Source organism: Schistocerca gregaria, chromosome 3, assembly GCF_023897955.1.
Source record: "Schistocerca gregaria isolate iqSchGreg1 chromosome 3, iqSchGreg1.2, whole genome shotgun sequence".
NCBI classification, from domain to species: domain Eukaryota; kingdom Metazoa; phylum Arthropoda; class Insecta; order Orthoptera; family Acrididae; genus Schistocerca; species Schistocerca gregaria.
The window spans coordinates 113,525,609-113,550,793 of NC_064922.1; the positions used below are offsets into that span (position 1 = coordinate 113,525,609).

At 42.6% G+C, this 25,185-nt stretch overlaps 1 protein-coding gene across 1 annotated transcript in view; it reads right to left on the reverse strand.

The window, feature by feature from the left end:
- Positions 1 to 4,547: 4,547 nt before the first annotated feature.
- The window catches only part of LOC126355953 (arylsulfatase B-like), a 186,765-nt gene continuing 166,127 nt past the window's right edge, over positions 4,548 to 25,185 (reverse strand). The window contains exon 9 of the mRNA XM_050006542.1: positions 4,548 to 9,010. Within this exon, the coding sequence (XP_049862499.1) occupies positions 8,532 to 9,010 (479 nt within the window). The 3' untranslated portion in view covers positions 4,548 to 8,531. The remainder of the gene's footprint in view (positions 9,011 to 25,185) is intronic.

Below are 25,185 nucleotides of genomic sequence, written 5' to 3' on the forward strand. Positions count from 1 at the left end.
CTTTCGCGCTGGACGACGAAAGACTAAAAAATGGTTGGTCGATATTCTGAAGAATCTATAGAGAGGGAGAACAGACCGTGGTTTCTGGAATATGATACGTTTTCGGAATTACGACGGTGGAAAGCTGAGCGTTGCTGGGAGGCCAGCGGTGGAGAGATGAGATCTTCCGTTGTGAACGCTCGTGTGTGACGGTCGCTCGGAATCGACTTCTTTGGTAAAGACGGACTTGTTGTCTTTGTTTTCAGGAGAGTTCATAGTTAGAACTGTTAGGCACTGTACTGTTGCGAACCTATAAATTCTGGTCTTTATCTCCAGATTGGAAGTCGTCGTTGAGTACGCAGCGGTCAGGAATTGAGAACACTTCATCTGCCTATACTTACGTTGGGACGCTACCTGAACTCCGGCCTTGTGGCTGGGAGTTCACATTTCTCGTCTGCAGAACACAGAGGTGAGAAGACAGTATTAGAGTATATTAGTCAGAGGACCGCCTTCTGCCATCATAATGTTTGAAAGAGTTTATTTGTGGCTGGAGTTCTTCCATCATCGAAGACGAGAACGAGAACCATTATTTCGACGCACTGGATACAGTACATACGGTGGCATCTCAAATTGCTTCGGCTTATTAAGGCTATAAAGGTTCAACAGCTTTGATCACGTTACATTATTTCCATTGAGGTTCCATACCACCGTAGATCATCTTCGAAAGTAGTGTCTTATAGTGTTTGGTATGTAGGTTATGTCAGTAATTTCGCATTATCGATATTAGACCGCGCAGTCATAATAAGGGATAGAGTTGGGCAACTGACTCGTAATTTTATAATAAAATGTTTACTATGTAATATTTTTTTTTAATTTGCAATAAATATATAAGCGGGAACAGCGTTTAGTTATTTGTAGCATTAATTGGCTTCATTATTCATTTATTTTTAGATTGTAATTTACAGAATTAAGAGATCCTAAGATTTGCTTCAGGGGGCAGTCAGACAGGGCCAGATATTCATTTAGCGTTTATTATATTATGTTGCACACGTTTATTTTACGCCCGCCTGTAGTAGCATCTTTGACTTAAAAGTCACGAGCAAAGTCACTATGAACATCGCCAACTCGAGGCTAAATGCCACCTGTTGGCGTGCAGCGCACGTAGCGTCTTAAGGGAAGTGTATAAGCAGAGCACTGGTGTGAATGGCTTTGAATCAGGACACAATTGTAGCCCAGTGGGTGGGACCAAGTGTCACGGAAATGGTAAAGCTGGTCGACTGCTGGCGTTCCACTATCGTTAGCATTGTAGAAAGTGGTCATGGACAGTGAATGCAAAAGTAGGTGACAGGGTTTTGGACATCCACTTCTCGGGACCGACTGTGGAATTTGGATGCTTGCCTGCTTTCTAAATAAGGACAGGTGTCGGTTTGAGGCAGCTCTGACGACAGATTACGACGTTGGTACAGGGACAAACTTTTCGAAGAACAGTGTCCGCTGCACATCGAGCTCTGCAGTAGACAATTGCAACGTTGACACGACGAAACCGTCAATCACCATTCTGTCATAGATATTTGGCTGTGGAGCAACGTAAACGTGTCGCCTGGGTAGATAAACTAAGTTTCTTGTTGCACCTGGTCAATAGTAGTGTCCGGATACGCAGTCATCCAGGTGAATCGTACTCTAAACATGTACCGCCCCGTGAACGCTCTCTGCTGGCGGCAGCATCATGCTACGGAGGACATTCACATTGGTTTCTACGGAAACTATGGTAGTAGTCGAAGGCGCCATGACTATTGTGGACTACGTGAACTTCACTGCGGACCACGCGGATCCTCTCATCTCCCGTGACAGTGTGGTATCTTCAAGCAGTATAACGCTCCATGTCACAAGGCCAGAATCGTGCTGCAGGGGTTAGAAGAGCATCAAAATGAACGAACGATGATATCTTGGCAACTAACTTGGCCTTTTCCAGCCGTGATGAACGCCAGCTCTACGCCGACAAACCAGCGTGCTGTAATTAACGGGAGTTGCTTCACGAATGTGTAGACGTGGTGCCCCAAACCTCCCGAAACCTAGCAAGCACGTGTCGAATCCTTGCCACCCACAATTGCAGCTGCACGCAGGTCCAAACACTGAGCATCGCGCTGTCAAGCGGGTGGACAAAATGTTTCTACTCGTCAGTGCAGTCTGATACAACGTTGTCATCATCACTTGCGGTAGATGGCTTTAAATTACGTTCGTTAAAATCTAGCGTGGTAATACGGTTGGAACAGTAGTTTTGGATTGCTGCTTGTTTCAGTACACAGTTGATTTCTAAAATATGATGGAGTTAGCCTTGAAAATTAAGGCCCCTATTAGTTTCCTCCATTTGTATTTGTTTAAAATTGAACCGTAGAAATTCGCTTGTAAGTGATCATATAACGGACCACATTTTAGTCTAGACAGGGGGCCTTGTTTCTTGTCTTCAGCATAGAAAACTAGCCTTGTAAATTCCCAACCTTACACTTTTGTTCCATTAGCGAAGGATGCACATCGAATAACTAAATACGACAAATGCCTTTGTGATGGGGAAGATCTCTCTTGTGAACGTAGCCTTTAATAAGTTTAACGTGTCTTTCAAGAAATGGGACAACCGTGATTGAAAATGTTTGCAAAAGCTCATACATTTAGATGAATTATACACTGCTAGTTATTCTCAAGGAATCTGGTAGGTCGAAAATTATAATAGTGATACTGTCTAGATAATGCTAATGGAATGTCTGAATTAGTAATTAGAAAAATATAACAACATTGCTGTATTAGGAGTAGGCGGTCAATTAATATTCTTTTATTCCCATGGTATGTACATTTTTAATTCAAGGGGCTGACTGGCAGTAGACTTACTCCTGGTTTAATACCTAATTTAAGATATAAAAACGTTTACAGAGGTATAACTATGAAGAGAGACATGGCACAATGTTGATGTGTATTCATCTGCACTTCGTTTATGACAATGGTGGAGGTTAAAGGTCACTGTAGGTAAGGAATTTAGATGTAGTAGGCATTATAGAAAAAACAACAATGGCAGCTTTGTTTAAGGACAATGGATTCATATGTGGATTATAGGAATTAGGATATGAGTGGGTTTGCAGTAAGGTAAGAAAAACGTTGTGTTGGAAAATACAAATTCCAGAAAAAAATTTGAAAATTTTTAAAAAAATTGTTTATGCCACTGAACAATACACTTTGTAAAATATTTTTAGAGGAGCAGGGGACTATGTAAGTAGACTATTTATGTGTTTCTATGTTGGTAGCGCTGTGCAGCGCTTTAGGCTATATTAAAATTTCGGACAGCACTGTGCGCAGTCTGTAAGAGGCCCTTTGTGGCTGGCCAGACTTGCAGTTGGAGGGGAACAACCAACAGTGATGGAGGTAGGAAGTGAGTGGTTTGCATTGATGGAGGTTAGAGGTTTGAAGTGTTAGCGGTAGCGGAACATCTGAATGTGTCTGACTTGGAGACTGAATATTATTCATGATTATATAATTTTTGGACCTGGATGTCACGGACGATTATGTGTTTGTCTTGAACTGGATGACATATTATTGAGGTAAAAATACATTGTTTGCTTTGCACCAAAATCTTTCCTTTGCTTACCACGTGACTATCAGTCGTTAGAGCCTTCCGTAGTTAGAATCTTTTATTTAGCTGGCTGTTTTGGCGCTTGCTGTATTGCAGTAATTAGTGTAATGAAGATTTTTGTGAGGTAAGTGACTTATGAAATGTATGGTTAGTGTTAGGATTTCTTCTAATTCATGTTCATTCTTTCGTATTGATTATTTGAAGTCAGATTACCAATTTTAAAGCAGTCAGATTGTGTGATCCTTGAATATTGTCAGTAATTAATGAAAAGGAAAAGTTTGAGTTCTGTTAGTCAGGGCAGTTTGTGTAGGTCAGAAATGAAACGATAACGACAAGCAAAGAGACAGTATAGAAAAATTTACTCATCACTTTAACTAATAAATTTAATTAAGAAGTCTCAACACTATTGAGAAATTTTAGATGGGACATTTGAAGCTGACCGCCTATCGATGCTACTGCCTCTAACATACATTGCACAGAAGAGTTTTGCCGCAACCGACGTACCTGTCTTGTAAGGCAAGCAAAGACAAAATAAAAAAGGTAGGGCTTTTATAGAGTCGTAGTACTGGAGCAAGATACACTCTGCCTTGCACTATAATGTGGCTTGCTGACCTTGCATGTAGGTGCAGACATGTAGAAAAGGCAGAAATTGCTTCCAATAAGACAGTGAACATACTAATTGTAGCTCTTGTTTCAATTAGTATGCTGCAATAGCATGCTTTGTTAAGTGATAGCAAACATCTATCCAAGCCTCTCTAATATCTTTGGAAACCACAGTGTCTCTTGTGATACACAGACAGAGATCAATCCAGGTAAATCCTACCATACTATCGTTCTATAATTACTGATACAGTGCAGATTGTGGTGTGCAGCCTAAATACAGCGCCATTGTGTTTCTCCAGCTGTCAAGAGAAAATGTAAATAATTGAAAAATAAACGACACAAAACATTCAAATATTTGTTTGGTATAATACAAAGAAGTAGTCACATGTACATAAGAGTGATAAAAAAAATTCCAAGACACTCCCCACATTTGAATCTTGATGGCCTTATCAGTGGAGATGACAACAGAAACAGAGTATTAAATCTGAAGTTGCTGCTACATCTCACCTATTCTCATTACGGTTCCTGAATTCTTACATATAATGTTCAGCAAAGTAACTTACTTCACTATTTGCTATTTTTTACTTGGAAATATCAATGACGATGAGAGAGGACAAGTTAACTCTCTCACCTAGTTTCTGTATACAGAAAATTATTATAGATTTCATTACAACCTGGGGCACCTTTCACAGATGTTGATGAGCCTGGTAGGGCGCTAAAAGCATGAGGTACTTTTATGGTTCTTAGCTCATAGAAATGGCATGTTGGGAGTTGAAATCAACTGGCGGCCACTCTATCCCTCAGTAAATCTTGCAAGACAAGCCCATAGCCGTACAGGGCAGACAGGGCAGCCGCTCGTCGAGGCAGGGCTCCAGCAGAACAATGCTGTGATACCTGCTGTGTCGCCAGAAGAAGGTCTGGGCTGGTGTGATGCTCTAAAGGAACGTGTCTATATAGTGGTCTCATAAACTGGGCATTGTGTGCAGAGCAACATGTAATCAATAATCACAAGTTTTCATGTACACTAATACTGCAAATAGACCAGTGAACCACCTTCCACAGCTACCTTGGCTGTTGAAGAAAAATTCGGCGTCTAAAAATGATTTAGAGATACTAAAAAGCGAGAATCTTTGAGATTGTATCTATTCGCTTGTTGCTGTGGGAAGTGACACGACCTCAGAGAAAAACATCTCTTCCCCCTCTGTAAGAACTTAAAAAAAAAACGAAAAACATCTCTTCCCCCTCTGTAAAAACTTTAAAAAAAAAACAACCATAATTGGCGGTTTCTTTTCTTCAGAGACGAAAGTTTTTTAACTCTTACCCTAGTTCGACATGGGTTTGTGCTGTCGTGTGGGAGGGGAAATTTAGCGCCTCTAGAGCCCTGTGAATTGCTCAAGACGGCATGAAGGTGGTGCTGTTCGTACCCTTCATGGGAAAATGGATTTTCTTCCTGCAGAGGTGCAAAGCACTCAGCTGCGGGACATTGGTCTGAAAACACTTTGGGTAGAAGTTATGGCATGTGTGCTTGGTACTTGGGACCTGTCCTAAGACTGAGTTCACTTGCGAGTAGTTTAGACTGGGAGCCTGTGGCGAAGACTTTTTACTGTACCGACAGTGTGACATCAAACTTCTTGGAGTACTTGTTTGCTGAGGGCACCCTTATTCGTATCTGGTTTACCAGTTTTCACGTGTGGTATCCTCGTGCACACTGTCGTATAAGTGAGTCAGACTGGTCCTTGGTACGACCAGCAAACGGGTGTAGTACACACTGACATCTACTGTGATTTCAGGGCTCTGATCGAGATGAAATTTGCGATCTGTCTTCCTGATCTCTAGATTGTGAGATTTTTGCATTTCTTTCGTGGCCGCGATCGATTCACAGGTGCCGCCTCCATGTCTCACCTTCGCCGCACACATCACGCCAGCTGCAAGATACATCGCCACATGAAACAAAGAGGTTAATGTATTGCCGCTCCTGCATTTTCAGGGCATACAGATTTCAATCGCCATTTGCTCTCAGCTGCACCTATAAAGAGAAACTACAGCAGATTTTATCGCTCAAGGTATGGTCTTCGTCAGATCAATTAAGTTTTCATTATCGACATTTTTAGGGCCAGAGTACTTGATTCACTCCACTAGTTATACTGTCTCTGTCACACAGGTCTTTGTCCAGTGTAGTCTTGAATCACCTGTTAATTGTTTACAATATTGAAACAATAATTCCTTTTGCATAATTTATGTCTGTTTTAAAGAAAAAAAGAAATGTTATTAGAAAACTGAAATTATGCCAACATTGTCAGTCACTTAAACAGTCCCCACTAGGGATACCTTTCAATATCACATTCGTCTTTCATCTTTTGTGTGCAATAATATCTGTATGAGGCACTGTAATTAACTAGTGAGAATTGTAATGAAAATATCTGTCAGCAAATTGCTAATTTGGACAATACAATGTTGTAGTCCCAGCACAAATTCTCTATCCTTGAGAACGTATGATCTCAATGACATCGGCCTTAAGATACATCTTAGAATTAGGAAAAATCCCAAAACGATAATTTAAACGTGGGTGCAGTGAAGGAAACTTCAGGAATGAAGAAAGACAGATGTCTGTTACCGTAAGGTAAACTTGAGTTGAAGTCTACGTCACTTGATAGGGATAAAGAATTTTAGAGTTACCAAGGGAATTGACAATTAATATTAGAAGGGGATAAAAGATAACCACAGGATTAAGTGAATAAAGAACACGATTGTGTAGTGATAAATGAGATTTAATGCTACACTGCAGCTCGGATCCTAATTTCCTGTTTTTCTACAGAATCTGTGTTAACCACAAAGCTACTTGAGTCCGCCCCAAGGGCATAATCAAACTTTCAGGATCAGTAACGATTCTGTGCGTAGTTTCAGAACACTACTACTAAAGATTCCGTCACTGAGTTCATTTACATTGCAATAGTTTGGGAATGGAGAAGAAGGAGAACTCCATAGGAGAATCTGTCGTATCAGAGTTTGAAAATCATGGATGGGAAAATCAGCGCCAATGAATGTTGGCCTCGAACGTGAAGCCTGCTCAGGCAGCTTCATTTTTAAAGTAAACGCTTACGAAGGTTAGGATATGATTCGACTCATGGCCTTACAGGTTTCGAATCCCAGTGCGGTAACAATTTTTACTTGTAAATACATACCACTTAAATACAAGTTCAAATTATGTAAACGATCTGTACTGATATCATTTCAATTCATTGTTTCGTCACTACCTTCATCCAGATCATTGCATTGATTTCATTTCATTGCATAAAATGAATTTCAAGTGAAGAAGAGTACAGAGGAAATAGTCCCACAATAAATGATATGCAAATAGTATAAGTACAAAATACCGTGATTTTTCATGAGAATCGGCCTAAAAATTAATTACTGATGCATGGAAAAATGGAGGGAAATTGATGAGATGTTATGCAGTTTAATTTAAAAACTGAGAACTGGAAGGACTGAGGCTATCTTATGTCTGGTTGGGTATCACGTATGCACAGCGAAAAGATCTATATCGCTGTATGCAGGAGACCCGATTGCAGAAGGAGTAGAGATGGTGATGTTATACGCACGTGAATGTGACTGCAGAAGGAGCTCAAGTAGTCCATCAATCAGTGCATCAAAGATAGCAGGTATTAAGCCGGAGGGGCTAGGGCGTGGTTATGGAAGGAGTCGGGTTATCCTTCAAGTAGCTTGTGATGGATAGGTTTTCCTGAAAATCGAGAAGTTCAGATAGTGTTGTAGAAGAACTCCAGGTAGTCCCTCAAATAGTCTACTAAAAGGAGGCGATGGACAGGCTAGCATTTATTGAAGCTTAAGACACTCAGATGTGATTGAATAAGGTATTCAGGTAATTCCTCAAGCAGCCAGTGAATAGGGCCAGTTGGTGTTGAAGTTGAAGGACTTAAGGTGTCATTCAAAGAGCCGAGGTAATCTCTCAAGCAGTCGCCCAAGGTGTATTAGGAGTTGCTGAAGTTGTAGATACTCAGAAGTGCTTCCAGAAGAAGTGCATGTAGTCCCTCTAACAGTCCGCCGAGGGAGGTATGTGTGACTGAAATTGGAAACACTCAGATGTGGTTCCAGAAGGAATCCAGCTAGTACCTCAAAAAGGGTCCACCAGAGTTGGCGAGTTACTGTTGAAACTGTAGGCGCTCAGGTAGTCCAGGTAGCCCATCAAGTAGTCTTCCAAGGAGGGTCAGGTACTGTTCAAATGGGAGACGTTCAGACATGGTTGCACAACGAGCTTGTTCAGTAACAGACGCAGTGTCGCAGAAGGCGCAGCTGTTGTGGCAACTGGGGACGCTCAGACGTGGTTGCAGAAAGAATCGGTGTAGTCCCACAGGCAGTCTGTCCAGGGCGACCAGGTGTTGTTGAAGCGGGCAGGATCGGCAAGTGAGTTCTGCAGCAGCAGGTCTGCCTGCCGTACCCAGGGCGTCCGCAGGGCGACGAGGCGCTCCAGCAGGAAGTCCTTGAGGAGCGGCTGGCTACCGGCCACCACGCCCTCCTGCTCGCAGGGGTCCTCCCTCAGGTTGAAGAGGCACGCCTCGTAGCTGGACCTGGGCACGCACCGCGGCGTCGACGAGTTGGACGCGCAGCTGACGGTGGCGTCGCGTCGCAGCCGCAGCATGGCGTCTGCAGGCGTCGCGGCGCTCACAGCTCGCGACACTGCGCGCCCGCAGGGGCTCGAGGCTACGGCCTCGGGGTCGTAAGGCGGCATGCGGGCTGCGTCCTCTCTCCCAGAGGCGCCGAAGAAGCCGTCCAGAGAGCCGTTCTGCAGCGTTCCTGCAGGTCATAATTACTTTGTTGTTACTTTTTCTGTCTTTCTCCTAATTGCACCCCCCCCCCCCCCGCCCACCCCTATCTCGCAACCCTGTTGCTCAGACACGCGAACCCGCAGTGATACGAACACACATACAAACACACACACACACACACACACACACACACACACACACACACACACACACAAACACAAACAAACACACACAGACAAGTACATCTACATCTTACAATAGGAGGCCACGACTTTGGGATTCATTTCAAACTTCATACACCTTTAATAGCCCATTAGAACAATACAGGGTGGTCCATTGATCGTGACCGGGCCAAATATCTCGCGTAATAGGCGTCAGACGAAGAAACTACAAAGAACGAAACTCGTCTAGCTTGAAGGGGAAACCAGATGGTGCTGTGGTTGGCCCGCTAGATGGCGTTGCCATGGCTCAAAATGATATTAACTGCGTTGTTTTAAAAATAGGAACCCCCACTTTTTATTACATATTCGTGCAGTGCGTAAAGAAATATGAATGTTTTAGATGGACCACTTTTCTCTCCTTGTGATAGATGGCACTGTAATAGTCACAAACATAGGGGTCACAATTTTAGACGAATAGTTGGTAACAAGTAGGTTTTTTAAAATTAAAATATATAATGTAGGTACGTTTGAACATTTTATTACGTTCTTCCAATGTGCTACATGTACCTTTGTGAACGTAGGCTAATCATTTCTGAGAACGCATGCTGTTACACTGTGATTATCTGTAAACCACATTAATGCAATAAATGTTCAAAATTATGTTCGTCAACCTCAGTGCATTTGGCAATAAGCGTAACGACATTCCTTTCAACAGCCAGTAGTTCGCCTTCCGTAATGTTCGCACATGCATTGACAATGCGCTGACGCATGTTGTCATGCGTTGTCGGTGGATTACGATAGCAAATATCGTGAAACTTTCCCCACAGAAAGAAATCCGGGGACGTGAGATCCAGTAAATGTGCGGGCCAATCATGAAATATTCTATTCAATGCCGCTTCAACCGCACGCGAGCTATGTGCCGGACATCAATCATATTGGAAGTACATCGTCATTCTGTCATGCAGTGAAACATCTTGTAGTACTATCGGTGGAACATTACGTAGGAAATCAGCATAAATTGCTTCATTTAGACTGCCATCGATAAAATGGGGGGCCAATTATCCTTCCTCCCATAATGCTGCACCATACATTAACCCGTCAAGGTCATTGATGTTCCACTTGTAACAGCCATCGTGGATTTTCCGTTGCCCAAAACTGCAGATTATGCCGGTTTACGTTACCGCTGTGGACGCTGAATGACGATTTGTCGCTAAATAGAACGCGTTTAAAAAAACTGTCATCGTCTCGTAATTTCTCTTGTGGCAGAACTGTACATGACGTTCAAAGTCGTCGTCATGCAATTCCTGGCGTATGGAAATATGGTACGGTTGTAATCGATGTTGATGTAGCATTCTCAACACCGACGTTTTTGGTTCCAGATTCTCGAGCAATTTGTGTGCTACTGATGTGCGGATTAGCCGCGACATCAGATAAACCACCTACTTGGGCATCATCATTTGTTGCAGGTCGTGGTTGACGTTTCACATTTGGCTGAACACTTCCTCTTTCCTTAATGACGCAACTATCCGGCGAACAGTCCGGACTCTTGGATGATGTCGTCCAGGATACCGAGCAGCATACATAGCAAACGCCCGTTGGGCATTGTGATCACAACAGCCATACATCAACACGATATCGACCTTTTCCGCAATTGGTAAACGGTCCATTTTAACACGGGTAATGTATCACCAAGCAGATACCGTCCGCAAAAGCGGAATGTTACGTGATACCACGTATTAAAACTTTTGTGACTATTAGAGTTCCATCTATCGCAAAGCGAAAAAAGTCGTCCAACTAAAACATTCATATTTCTTTACGTAGTATATATAATAAAAAATCGTGGTTCTTATTTTAAAAAATGCAGTTGATATCCGTTTGGCCTATGGCATCGCCATCTAGCGGTCCAACCATAGAGCCATCTGGTTTTCCCCTTCAAGCTAGACGAGTTTCGTTCTTTGTAGATTTGTCGTTTGATGTTTATTTCGTGAGACATTTGGCCCAGTCACTATCAATGGACTACCCTGTGTAATGGGGAAGTAGTAAAGTACCCTAAACTGGCAGTTCCGAGAAAATCGCAAGAGACCTTTGACGCTCGTATTATGTAAGTGATGTATCTGTGGGAAGGCGGCGGCTGTAAGAAGTCACAGTGGTCAAGTGAAGGAGGCGCATAGACACTCACCACCTTTTATGCACTGTACCAGAGCACGCTTGTCGCTGGCCCAACTCTATTGTTCCACTCTTGACTTCTGCCCTGCTTTCGGGTGCGGTAAAGGCGCCGGAGGAGAAACCGTGGCCAGGCCTCAGATGTTGACCACTGCCCACTCTGCCTGCACGCCCTACCTGGCTAGCAGGGGATGCCTGCACGTCTTACCATATCCCCCTTTGTCTACGGCCTCTCTCATCTTCGATTGCTTTCAGTACTATTGTTTTTATTTTTGCTCCACACCTTGCTAATATAGAGTTTTGCACCCCTCGTTAGAGTTTAATGTCTCACGTCGATTCCCCCAGTAGAATGGAATTCCTATGTAGAAATAAATATGTTTTGTTTTCCTTAAATTAAAAACATTAAAAATAAAGAAATCAACAAAAAACGAAAAAAATACTAGAGGAGAGCGGTTCAGAGACAAGAAGAGGGAGCATCGTGGACAGACCCACACTATCTCCACCGACTCAAAGCGGATAATTCTATTTCCTCGACGAAAAGTGGTTACCAAGAGGGTCGTTGGTGAGGAGATGGTTCGAATCCCGCTACAGGGAGTCATTTTCATTCCTGTAGTATAAGTGTGAATTCTGTGATTAAAAAAATTTCCACCTATCCTATTCGTTCTTGCCGCGTTAGCAACGTCTCCCCGCTATGCAGGTTAACTGAAAAATGAGGCCTGCCTCTGTGCCTAAAGCTCGAAGGGTCGAGGTGCAAAGTAGTTTCAAGTACCTTATCTGATTTCGTGTATAATGGGTTTCGCAAATCATGACAGGCATACGTTTTCAGCTCTATGGATTTCTTCGTTTACTTGCCGATAGTTGTAAATACGTTTCTTCTAATAATTAAATTAATTAAAATTAATAGGTAGTCAAATAGCATAAACTTCACTAAAAATTCATGCAAATATGTAGTTTTTATAAATTATATTACCTCTCATATGACATTAATTACATAATATGACCAGTGATGAAAAAAATATAGTTAAAAAATAACGTTTGATGTGAAGTCCAAGCATCGCCTCTGACACGTCTGTCTTCCTTAGCGCCAGCGCTAACCGCTTGCCGACGGTGAACAACATCCGGCACCACCGAAGCAGAGTTGCATAAGCCACAAAATAGGTGCGTAAAACATCTCTTGCGATTTTAGCGGAGCTGCCAAAGTAATGTACTTTACTACTTGCACGCTATGTTGTTTTTAACGGCCTACTAAAGGTGTACAAAGTTCGAAGTAAATCTGTGATCCCAACGCCGTCGGCTCCCTTTGTTTGGTATCCATTTCACAGTCTGACCTGTGACTGAACTCTTGGACTCCTGTCTCTTTGAGGTAGAGTAACGTCCCAGTTGTCATAAAATGCTCTGCCCGCAGTGAAGAGTGCATTAGGGAGGATAGCGAATAAAGAAATTTTATTTATTTTGCATTTACAGTTTCATAGGAAGAACAGTTGATAAACAGTGTCAGTACAGAGAGATACCACATCTGACTACTTCGCTCTACACCAGATGGGAATAGAGTAGAATTGAGATTGGTTAACAGATAAATGTACATCATTCCCTGCTCCATCAGCTTTATGACTGAGTTCATGGGCCATCGTGGCTGGCCTGTGGTAGCGTTGCCGTTTCTCCGAAAACATGACCAGATGCAATCAGTGAAGCTCTGAATACTAGTTGAACGCCCCCAGTATCGATGTATGTCAGAACAGCACAGATAACATGCTGTCTTGAATTATAGTGTTGAATGATAACATCGCGGAGATCGCAGTGATATGAGAGAGCTATTGGTCTTATCACCGTTATGAAGCAATGGCTGCTGTCAAAAAACCAGTTAAACGAATTAGACGTGACCATGTTAAAATGCTAACAATATCCCATGCAATCACACCAACTGTTGAGCCCATTTGACTCCCAAGGGTACAATGTGACAACGTTAGTTCTCCTTGCAAACTCTTTACATGGATACATCGATCATAACGCTGTACACACAACTAGGCCTCTTCTGAAAAGACGACGTGCTGTCAAATATGTCCATTGTCATTGTGGGGCACACTGCCGCCCGCGAGCCACTCTCAGCTGCCATGACGAGGAAATCCTCACAATAGTCACGTTTAGACGGTCTGGGGCTTGTGCTGCAGACATCGTCACATTGTCCCCATCTATTCTTGCTGCTAAAAAGTGCGACGGTAATCCTAAAAGTAAGGTCCTCTATTTTTTATAAGTACATAGGCCTGTTTATTTCTACAGTGATTTACATCAGATTACAGCTTGAACATTTAGCTGTTTTTCGACATTATCACCATTTCGGTCGATGCATTTTTGTAGACGCTGTGACAGTTTCTGTATGCCCATGTCATACCAGCTCGCCGCCATGCTGTTCAGAAAGCTATGAACCTCTTCTTTCACCTCGTCGTCGGAGCTGAATCGCTTTCCGGCCCAATGTTCTTTTAACCTAGGGAACAGGTGATAGTCACTGGGTGCTAAGTCAAGACTATAGGGTGGATAGGTGATTATGTTCCACTGAAACTATAGCAAGAGAGCAACGGTTTGCCGAACGATGTGTACGCTCCTGCTCAACATTCCTCTTCTCTTGTTCTGAATTGCCCGTTTGAGTTTTTTCAGAGTCTCACACTACCTATCAGCGTTAATTGTGGTCCCAGTGCTTCAGTTACAACGACGAGGTGAGAAGAAGAGGTTTATAACTTTCTGAACAGCACGGCGGCAAGCTGGTATGATATGGGCATACAAAAACTGCCACAGCGTCTACAAAAATGCATCGACAGAAATGGTGATTATGTCGAAAAATAGCTAAATATTCCATGTGTAAGCTGATGTAAACCGCTGTAGAAATAAACAGGTCTGTGTACTTATAAAGAAAATAGGAGACCTTACTTTCGGGATTAAGCTCGTAATTAAGCTATGTGATGATGCTGGACGATAACCAGCAGCAAAGGGAAATGTGTGTCACTTCTCTCTGGCGCTGCTCTAGTGGAGCCACTGAGATCACTCATGTCAGTATGAGTAGTGCACCTGAACTCAATCATTCCATATCCACATGGCATTCGTCAAATCTCGACCAGTAGCAAGGGCAATATTGTTGACCGATGATCCCTGTCTTCATAGGGCAGAGTTCTTCCGATGTTGAATCGTGACTTCTGCTGGTGGTCGTTTCTGCTTCTTATCCAAGAATACAACACGATATCTTACAGTGAGAAAAAAAGGAACCCGCAATATCGAGAAGGAGTTATGCAAGGTAAGCGAAAATTGTTAGTTGTGTACCCTACATCTGAAAGATGACGTCTATTCTGATTTAATGCCAGTGATGACAGTGAGTTGGTTAGCAGGCCAATTCAGCACCTGCAAACCAAGCTGTCTGCAGCCTAGACTCACAGGACCTAGACATGGACTTACGCTCAGGTGTGCGATTTCGTATGACAGCAGGAACACTCTCGTGGTTATCCCACACACCCTAACTTAAAATTTGCACGTCATTCTGATGTCTCTACCTGTTGTGATGCCATTGACGAACACTGCAGAGGGCGTTTTTCTATTGCACACATACATGTTTTGTAATCCAACATGTTCTACAGAGTGTCAACATGAATGTTTACATGTTGCCTTGCACTGCTCAGTCACCAAATATGCCTCCAATCGCGCATGCACGGGGCATCATCGGACGACAACTCTGGTATCATCCACAACCTTCACTAGCTGTCCCTGTGTTGACGAAATGCCACAGGAGTGGTAAACCGACGTCTGGTACCTATATAACACAATGATTGCAAGTCGATAAGCTCTTATTCAAGGTTATACCAGTTATTAATATACAAGCGTATAGCATCTGCAATGACTTCTCCTGGGCTTACATTAACCCGTGATTTGCAAGTTAATCAATTATATATGTCCAGTGTTTTCACTTCGTTGATTATACCACTGGCCGCTTGAATTTTTGGTGTTAGCTAATAATTGTGTGACGTTTCGTTGGTATTGGTATTAGTTGTAGGTTAGTAGTATTATCGCAAGTAGTTGCTCTCTTAGAAGAGAGAGAATTTTCAGACCACTACTGTTAGTCCTATAAATAGCTCTAATGGTGTAACTTCGCTTAGGTAACGAAGGTCAATTTCACACCTTATATAAGAACTTCATACATCGCAACGGGAAGGTGAATAAAACATCTAACTTAATTCGGTGGTAATGAGCAAATTTGCCTATCAGTATGTAATGCAAAAAGGGATGACACTGAATCGACGGTACTAATATGCTGATCCTATATAATGCTTGTCTATGAGCAGGATGTGGAACAAACAAGAAGAGGAAATGTTTTGGGTTCGAGACAAGGGCAGACAGAAGCGAATGCTGCGCCACAGGAGGTGCCACAGAAACCACTTTAGGGGTGTCCCAGGTGAGAGTCAACAACCGACCAAACAGGTGACAGGCGGGAGAGAGAGTAACGGGCTGGGGCACCAGGAGGAGGGCAGAAAAAGCTTTAGAAAACTGCATTTCAGAATTCGAAATGGATGCGAACAAAGCCAGTGATGCATTCGATGACGTGCACTGCAGATCGTACACACATGATAGGCACATGTAACTTTTACGCGTCTGGAATGGGATCAAAACGTCCAATTGGTGGAGACTCACTGTGAAAGAGTAAAGTGCCGAGATTTCGATGCAGTTTAATGGCAGGACCCTTGCAATTGGTAGAGAGAGTTTCCACAAAATAAGAGGAATGCTTCTATGGGTCGAAAAAAGCCGGGACGTGGAGAACGAAATAACCCAGGTAGGCAGACAGTTCGGCGATGAGAAAGACAAGACGGAAATTTTCGGGGAATCTTCTCTGAACTGGCGTCCAGTGCAGAATGTGGAGCATAACGCTCTGTACGACACATAGGGGAAATTTGAATGAACACTTTGTTCACAGTGCTGACATCCAACTAGAAATTAGCTGTAACATCATTGAGCACCAACTGTGGAGAAAGAAACCAGCCAGTTAGTTAACTGTTTTCCTTGTGAAAACTGAGAGGCCATTATATTATGCACACTGCTCCAGTCATGTGTGTGTATATCGCCATAGTCTAAGACTAGGGATGAGTTCATGTTTCCTCGCATATCAAGAAACATACAGAGAGTTTCTGCTGAAAAATTCAGCAAAGATTTAATTAGTTTTACTGGAATTTTAGAGAGTGAGAGCAGCCTGGCAGATGACAGCTCATCACAGCTAAGTTAAATGCCTCGTGCATAGGCATAAACTTGTTGGTTCACCAGCTTACGTAAACTGTAAACATGAGCGACCTTGGGTAATCTTTTGCTCAACTTGTCACAGAACTAACCATTCTATGTAGACTTGATTTTTATCCTAAAAATGGTACTGAACCAGAATCGGATGATTCATCATAGTACTGGCCGACATCCTATCTTAACAGTAAGAATAACTTTGTAAAGAAACTTCTAGTTAAAAATTAATATTTTTGTGTTTAGGTTGATTTAACTTTCTGATAGTTAAAATTTGAGGCTGTTTTGTTTAGGATTAGTTCACTTTCAGAGGACGAGATGAATCATTTTGACAACTGTCTTAATTTTGTCACATTGTAAACTGTGTAAAAGCATGTATTTCCGTAACAAGATTGCAAAATTAAACAATGTTATTACAGCTTACACAGTTGTGTTCAGGTATAGAATAAGAAACCACCTAACCGTAACCTTACAGTAGGCATATAGCTTTTTTCAGTAACTACAAAATTTTACCATGAATGAGAAGTATGGGCTCTTTTGTAGGTTTGTGATTAGTGGGTTACGGTGTGAGATTTCATGAAAGTATTTTCATTGGAGGGGGGGGGGGGGGGGGGAGGATGCAGTGAGGAAGCCTGTGGGCATTCTAGCGGGATCCTCTCCTGCGAATGCAGAATCTGTAGCAGAAATAAGTTGATAGAAGAGCAGTAGTGTAAGATCTGTGCCCTAGAGATGCACTTACAACACGCAAAGAAGGAAATGGATATGTTTAGTAGGCTGAAGGGTGCTGGGGAATGGGAACTGGCAGCTGACAAGAAGGCAGTTGGGAGGAGGAGGTATTCAGACAGTTATACTTTGTATATATACAATAGATTTGACTATCTGTCTGAGTTGAATGGAGAGGAGCCTGTTGTATCTGTAGGTGTAGGGAACATGCAGCAGCCTTTAGCAGTTAGGACGCCTAGGTCAGTCGCAAAATCTAACAGGAAGAAGAAGAATGGTTCAAATGGCTCTGAACAGTATGGGACTTAACTTCCGAGGTCATGTCCCCTAGAACTTAGAATTACTTAAACCTAAAGAACCTAAGGACGTCACACACATCCATTCCCGAGGCAGGATTCGAACCTGCGACTGTAGAGGTCACGCGGTTCCAGACTATAGTACCTAGAACCGCTCGGCCACTCCGGCCGGCAGGAAGAAGAAGGTTCTGCTGCTAGGTAGTTCCACAAGTTGCAGGAAGTATTGGGGAGTTAGTTCCAAGTCACCAGCATTACGAAGCCTAGTGCAGGGTTGGCTTAGGTGACTGACACCATAGGGGAGTTATGTAGAAATTTTATGATGGAGGATCAGGTAGTGATAAAGGGTGAAGCAGGGAACAATCTTGATACGGACAGGGAATGTGATGTAGGTGGTACAGAAAGCGGGTAAGGATTGCTACTCAAACTGGTGGCACTAATGTGCATTTCAGGCAACAGTTTCAGCGCCATGATCAACCTCATCGTAATGCAGCTGTTAGGTGCGTTAACATGGGGCTGGAGAAGCCACTGATGGCAGAGGGCATGGGTCACATTTCAGTGGTGTCAGTTGAGTCTGTCAGTGGATCGGGTTTCAATAGGCATGGTTTGCTCCTCAGTAGGTATGGGAAGGGGAGGCTGGCAAAGCTTATAGGTGATAGTGTTGTGGGTGGTGGTGGGATCGCTCATAGAAAAATTCCTGGAGTAGATGGTGTTAGAGCAGTTACGTTTTTGGATTGAAGTCAGCTGATGGGTGTACTTTCTTAAAGGAAGTCTATCTGACTAAAGGCTGACATTCAGCGGACGTCATGTTTCCAAGTAGATAGGAATTAGCATATTTCATCAAAATATAGGAGATAAATATTAGAGATAAAGTTAGTGAACTGCTTATAGGTGTTGAATCTGACATTATTGCTATATCAGAGCACCACTTCAATAACGTGACAGTTCAGAGGCTTCCTTTACCAGGGTATAAATTAGATGGCTGTTTTTCAAGGAGTTCCTTGTGGGGTGGGGGATTAGCCATGTTCGAAAGGAACAGTATTCCACTTGAGTCCATAGACATATTACTGCACTGCACTGGACAGATAGTTGAATGTTCCGCAGGGGCAGTTGTATTTAGTGAAAGAAGACTTCTATTTGTTTTTCTTTATCGGGCTTCTCTGACTTCAGATCATTTATGCGCAAGGCACAGAGGGTTCTTGATCCACTTTATATAGGAATTACCAGTAGTTAGTTACATGTAGTGATTTCAATATAAATTTTATATATGGTAGTGCAAGAAAAAGGATGTTGGTAGTTCTCCTAAATTCATATAATCAGATGCTGAATGTGGTTTTTTTTTTCAACTAGGGTGCATGAGAACAGTGGCACAGCCAGAGACAGTATTTTATTCATTCTTCATTACTAGATGGGCATTTTCTTAGTAAAAGGGTGAATGGCCTTTCAGCCCATGATGCACAAATTTTAACACTAAAAGACTATTGTACTCACACAAATGCCACATTAATTTCTAACTATGTAGGAAAGTTAACCTAACAATGACAGAAAGTTTTTTAAACCTCATCAAGAAGCAAGAGTGGCAGTATGGTTATAGTGCCAATAACATAGATGATAAATATAATGCTTTCCTTAATATATTTCTCATGCTCTCTGATGATTGCTTTCCGTTAGAGTGCCTAGCAGAATAGTAACTACTGTGCTTCACATGTTAGCGCTGTATTTAGCCATATTTGTAACTTTTCCTTTTGGAATGGTCAGTTTCCTGACGATTAAAGTACTCAATACCACAGCCGCTTTATAAAAAGGGAGAAAGAGATAACATAGACAATTTTAGGCCTATTTCTAAAGTTACTGAAAAGTCTGTGTACATAAGGAAAATTTATCATTTTTAATCACATAATTTGCTATCAAATGTACAGTTCGGCAACAGACAGAAGAAGGTCATTATTCACAGTGATGAGAATGGCTGTGATGTGCGGTCCGAGTGGGATACAGTCACAAGTGGGGGGGGGGGGGGGGGAGCCCCAGGGATCACTCCTGTTCCTTGTTTATATATATGGTATGCCCTCTCGTATTAAGAGTAACTAAAATAATTCTGTATGCTTATGACCCTAGCTTGACACTAAAGGATATTGTGTACAACAGAGGCTTGGTTTCAAATAGTGCAGTTCGTGACACATTAATGACTTTTAGAAAATAAACTAACGCTAAATCACAGTAAGACTCAGTTTTTGCAGTTTCTGACACACAATTCAACTATGTTCAGATAGATAACTGCTTAGGAAAACCCACGTTCAGAATCTTGTTCGTAGACTTAATGCTGCCATTTTTACTATTCGAACGGTATCTGAAGTGACCGAACGTTCGACACGAAAATTAGTCTACTTTGCTTATTTTCATTCGCTTATGTCGTATGGTATTATATTTTGGGGTAACTCTTCCCACACTTTTGGCTCAGAAACGGGCGGTTCGGGGAATAAGTGGTTAAAGTTCAAGAACAGTTGTCGACTCCTGTTCACTGGTCTGAGTACTTTGACATTGGCCTCTCAGTGTATATATTCACTACTACTATTTCTTGTTAACAGTATTAGCTTATTCCCAAGAATACGCAGCTTTCACTCAGTTAATACACGGCAGAAATCCGACCTGCATTTGGATCGGACTTCCTTAACTATTGTGCAGAAAGGTGTGCATTATGCTGCTGCAACCATTCTCAGTAAGTTACCACTAGAATTCTAAAATCTTATCAGTAATCCACGCGCATTCAAATCTAAACTGCAGAGATTTTTCATGGGTCACTCCTTCTGTTCAGTAGAGGATTTGCTCAAAACTTTGGGCTGGTACTTGTTGTATTGTTCAAATGTTCGAGTGTTTGTGAATTCCTATGCGACCAAACTGCTGAAGTCATTGGTCCCTAGCCTTACACACAAACTAACCCATGCTAAGAACAACAGACACACCAATGCCCGAGGGTGGATTCGAACCTCCGGCGGGGGCGCTGCAGTTCGTGGCATGACGCATCAAACCACGCGGCTGTTGTATTGTTGATTGCGTTTACTTAAGCTTATGGCTTGACTTTTTTCAGCTACATAAACATTATATTTTTATCTGATATTACTTTTATGTTGTAATTTCTTGTACTGACATGTTCTATGACTGGAGATTTGCTCCTCAATGTGGTCCTATGGAACTTGACGTGTAAATAAAAACATAAAAACTTTACCTATTCAAATTTCTTCCTCAAGTTTCATTACTCTACACTGATTATTTCTTGGTGTTGAGCCACTTTGCATCGTAATTCCGCTGGTATTATTGGTACCGCCATCTTCACTCCACTCTCGCGTCCCATTCACGAATGGCGTGATATAAGCTGTCATCAAAGCTCTGTATGAGCTCAAAGTTCCTCACTTTTCTCGTCGGAACCATTTGCAGAGCCGTATCTGAGAGAAAGCACTAAGTTACCCGACGCTTGTTGGGATGTACGCTCTCGAATATTCAACAGTAGACCTCTCCGCGACGCACGACTCCTCTCTTGTACTGCCTGCACTGGAGTATCGCTCTCGCGTCGAGTGAACGATTTCGTGATGAAACGCACAGCTCTTCCGTCGATCTTCTCTTTCTTCCATTTTGGCTAGACTTGGTATGTGTCCAGATCGATGAGTGACAAATAATCAACAAATTCGACTTCTGAAAGAAAAACCTAAAAGTCCTATACCTTGACTCCCAGCCATTTTATGAGTTTGTGCTGAATTGATAATAAATTTTGTACCCAAGTATGTAATATACTTCATACCTGTTTGACGTTGGTGGCGTGCCACCTTCATGGTGGTACAGTTTTAGTGCTCGGCAGTGAACATCAACTGGTTGTAGCCGTGTGGCTCATTGAAATTAGCAGACGATAGGTGCTCGCTATGTCAATGATAATCGACGAATCCTTAGCAAGAATAACCAATCACATTGATCGAAATGTCAGTTACAGTCACGCTTAGATTAAAGGGTATCGCTTGTATGTTGCTTGCAGATTGAAAAGCAATTCTGTGATTGCTTATCGGTTCCAAAGCTACAGTATAGCTGTGGACAGCTACTCATAAGCTACTAATAAAACATTATGGATGGCGGAGGTCTTGTAAAAACTAGATATATCTGTGATCAGTTTTATACAGTTCTGTTCATAGAAGAGACCACAAAATTCCATTCCAACACGGGATGCAATACGACTGAATGTCATACTACCCCAGTTAGCTAATGAACTAAAGTATTAATGAAATGCCACGATCGTAAACAAAAGCATCCATGAAACTGCATATGAGAATGTTGTCCGAGAAATTACAGTTGAAGACAGTATGTTATTGAAGCAAAGGTTCGTATTTTATGTAGAATATTTAAACTCAATGTCTGCTCAGAATTAAGGACGATTTTCGTTTTAATGTTCAACGAAAGTTTAGTTCAGTAGAGGGTGACCCTCTGTTGGGTATGTGGGAATAATTTAGATAATGTTTCCATCCCAGAGGAATCATTCAGGCATTCGCCTTAATCGGTTTACGAGTTCTTTAGAACCCTCCTTTTGGACGGACGGCAGATATTTGAACAATCTACAACGCAAATATAGTATCTGAAACATTAAAACGATTCCCTCAGTCAGCTACTTCACAACGCAGTGTGTAACGCACAGCTAATCAATTCACGGAGGATAGTTTCGCAAGCACTGGTAAATATTCTGATTAACAATTTTAATCAAGTCTTATTCGTCAGCGGCGTGGGGTGATTACCTCATCCAGAAAACAATGAGGCTCTTGAAACTAGTCATAGAGAGAAATAAAATCATATTTGCAACTACTTCGTGGTCATGCCTTATTAAAGACCTCTCGATTTTTGTGGAATGTCCTTCGCATACGAAGAAGGTGCAATAAGGGCGTTTCTTTTTGTAAATGTTCATTATACGACGGTGCTTGAAAAGAAAACCTTAAATTTGTTATAATAAATCGAAATTTCACGTCGTTATCCTGTAAGTGGGTAAGCGTGCTACAAACAATGTGCAGAATGGCTGTAGGTGACTCCATAGTGCAAATGCACTCATACCGTCGCAGTATCTGTATAAATGTGGCAGCCCCACTTTTCAGTATTCCCGTCGCGATGGCGTGAAACCTATTGAAATTCATTGACGAATGAAGATTCAGTACGGCGATGCATGTTTGTCACAGCAGCAAGTCTACGAATAGAGTAGGAAGTTCGCAAATGGTGTGACTTCAGTGGAAGATGCTCCTCGTCCAGGTCAGGCACAACTAGTTGTGACTCCACAGAACATTGCAGCAGTTGCAGTCTTAGTGAAGGAAAACCACCAAGTGACACTGAATGACATTGCAGAATGCTTAAAGATTAGTCATGGGTCAGCACACCACATTGTGCACGATGTGCACCAGTTTCACAAAGTGTCTGCTAGATGGATGCCACGGCAGCTGACTGCTGAAATGAGAGAACGACGTGTTGATGCTTGTGAAGAATTTCTTCGGCGCTTTGAACGGGAAGGTGGTGGCTTTCTTGCAAGAATCGTTACTGGGGATTACACCTGGGTTCACTTCGACCATCCGGAACCGAAGAGAGTGAGCAAGGAATGGCGCCATTCCTCATCACCAAAACCAAAGAAGTTTCGAACTGAACCATCAGCAGGGAATGTTATGCTGACTCTGTTATGGGATTAAAAAGGCGTCATTTTGGAGCATTACATGCCTAGAGGGACCACTGTCACCAGTGCATCATACACAGATCTCCTAAAAAATCATCTGCAGCCTGTAATGAGATCAAAGCGACGTCGATTGCTGTCAGCAGGTGTCCTTTTTGCAACATGACAATGTAAGGCTGCACACTGCCCGTAAAACAGTTGTAACAATCACAGACCTGCATTTTGAGTGTCTTCCTCATCTACCATACTCACCAGACCTCTCCCCAAGTGATTTCCATATGCTTGGACTACTCAAAGACGCAATGGGAGGAAAGAATTTCCGTTCTGATGCAGAGGTACGCCACGCGGAGCATGGGTGGTTGCACGGATTACCAAAAGAATTTTTTTTCTAAAGGAATTTATGCACTTTGTGAGCGCTGGAGGACTTGCATTGAGCGTGGGGGAGATTATGTTGGAAAGTAATACAGATTTGTACCATTTCTGCACAATAAATAATATTTTTAGAAAAATTTGAGGTTTTCATTTGACTCACCATCGCATATACTCACTCGATTAGCACTGCGTTTCAATTTCTGTTCTATTCGTAAATATGAAGCAACCACCGTTAGTAAAATGATGGGAACCTGACAAAACGCGAGTGTATGTAAATGATTAGAGCTGCATTTCTGTGTGGCTCTTAGAATGGCCAGCGTTTTTCATGTTTAGTGCTGCTACTAGGCCAGGTATGCTATAAATAGGACGTGAATTGCACCGGATGTTGAGTGAAAATGGAAAATGGATATTCAATCTGCTTGTCTCAGAGAACGTTATCAGCGGCTGACAGAGTTTTGAAAGGGCGCGTCATTGTTGATCCACTTTTGGCTGGCAGGCCAAATCTTGCAAGGTCCAAATTTGTGGGGCATTGGGATGTGACTGGCCCAGTGATGGGCTGGTTAGGAACGTGAGGGGAGGCCCAATCCTCGTCGAACTTTCTGTCTACCACGTCTGCGACTAGAACGGAGGACAATTGTATTGTGTGCCAAACACATTGTTGCAGCTTTACATCTGCACCTGCGAGCCGAGAACTACTCTACTGACCATTAAAATTGTTACACCAAGAAGAAATGCAGGTGATAAACAGGTGTTCATTGGACAAATATATTATACTAGAACTGACATGTGATTACATTTTCACGCAATTTTGGTGCATAGATCCTGAGAAATCGGTATCCAGAACAACCATCTCTGGCCGTAGTAACGGCTTTGATAGGCCTGGGCATTGAGTCAAACAGAACTTGGTAGGCGTGTATAGGTACAGCTGACCATGCAGCTTCAACACGATACCACAGTTCATCAAGAGTAGTGACTGGCGTATTGTGATGAGGTACTTGCTCGACCACCATAGACCAGACGTTTTCAGTTGGTGAGAGATCCCAGAAAGGCCCGTACAGGACCTGCAACATGCGGTCGTGCACTATCCTGCTGAAATGTTTCGCAAGTATCGAATGAAGGGTAGAGTCACGGGTCGTAACACATCTGAAATGCAACGTCCACTGTGCAAAGCGCCGTCATTGCGAACAAGAGGTGACCGAGACGAGTAAACAATGACACCCCATACGATCACGCCGGGTGATACGCCAATATAACAATGACGAAAACACGCTTTAAATGTGCGTTCATCGTGATGTCACCAAACACGGATGCGACCATCATGATGCGGTAAACAGAACCTGGATTCATCCGAAAAAAAATGACGATTAGCCATTCGTGCACCCAGGTTCGTCGTTGAGTAAACCATCGCATGCGCTCCAGTCTGGGATGCAGCAACAAGGGTAGCCGCAGCCATGGTCTCCGAGCTGATAGTCCATACTGCTGCAAACGTCGCCGAACTATTCGTGCAAATGGTTGTTGTCTTGCAAACGTGTCCATCTGTTGACTCAGAGATCGA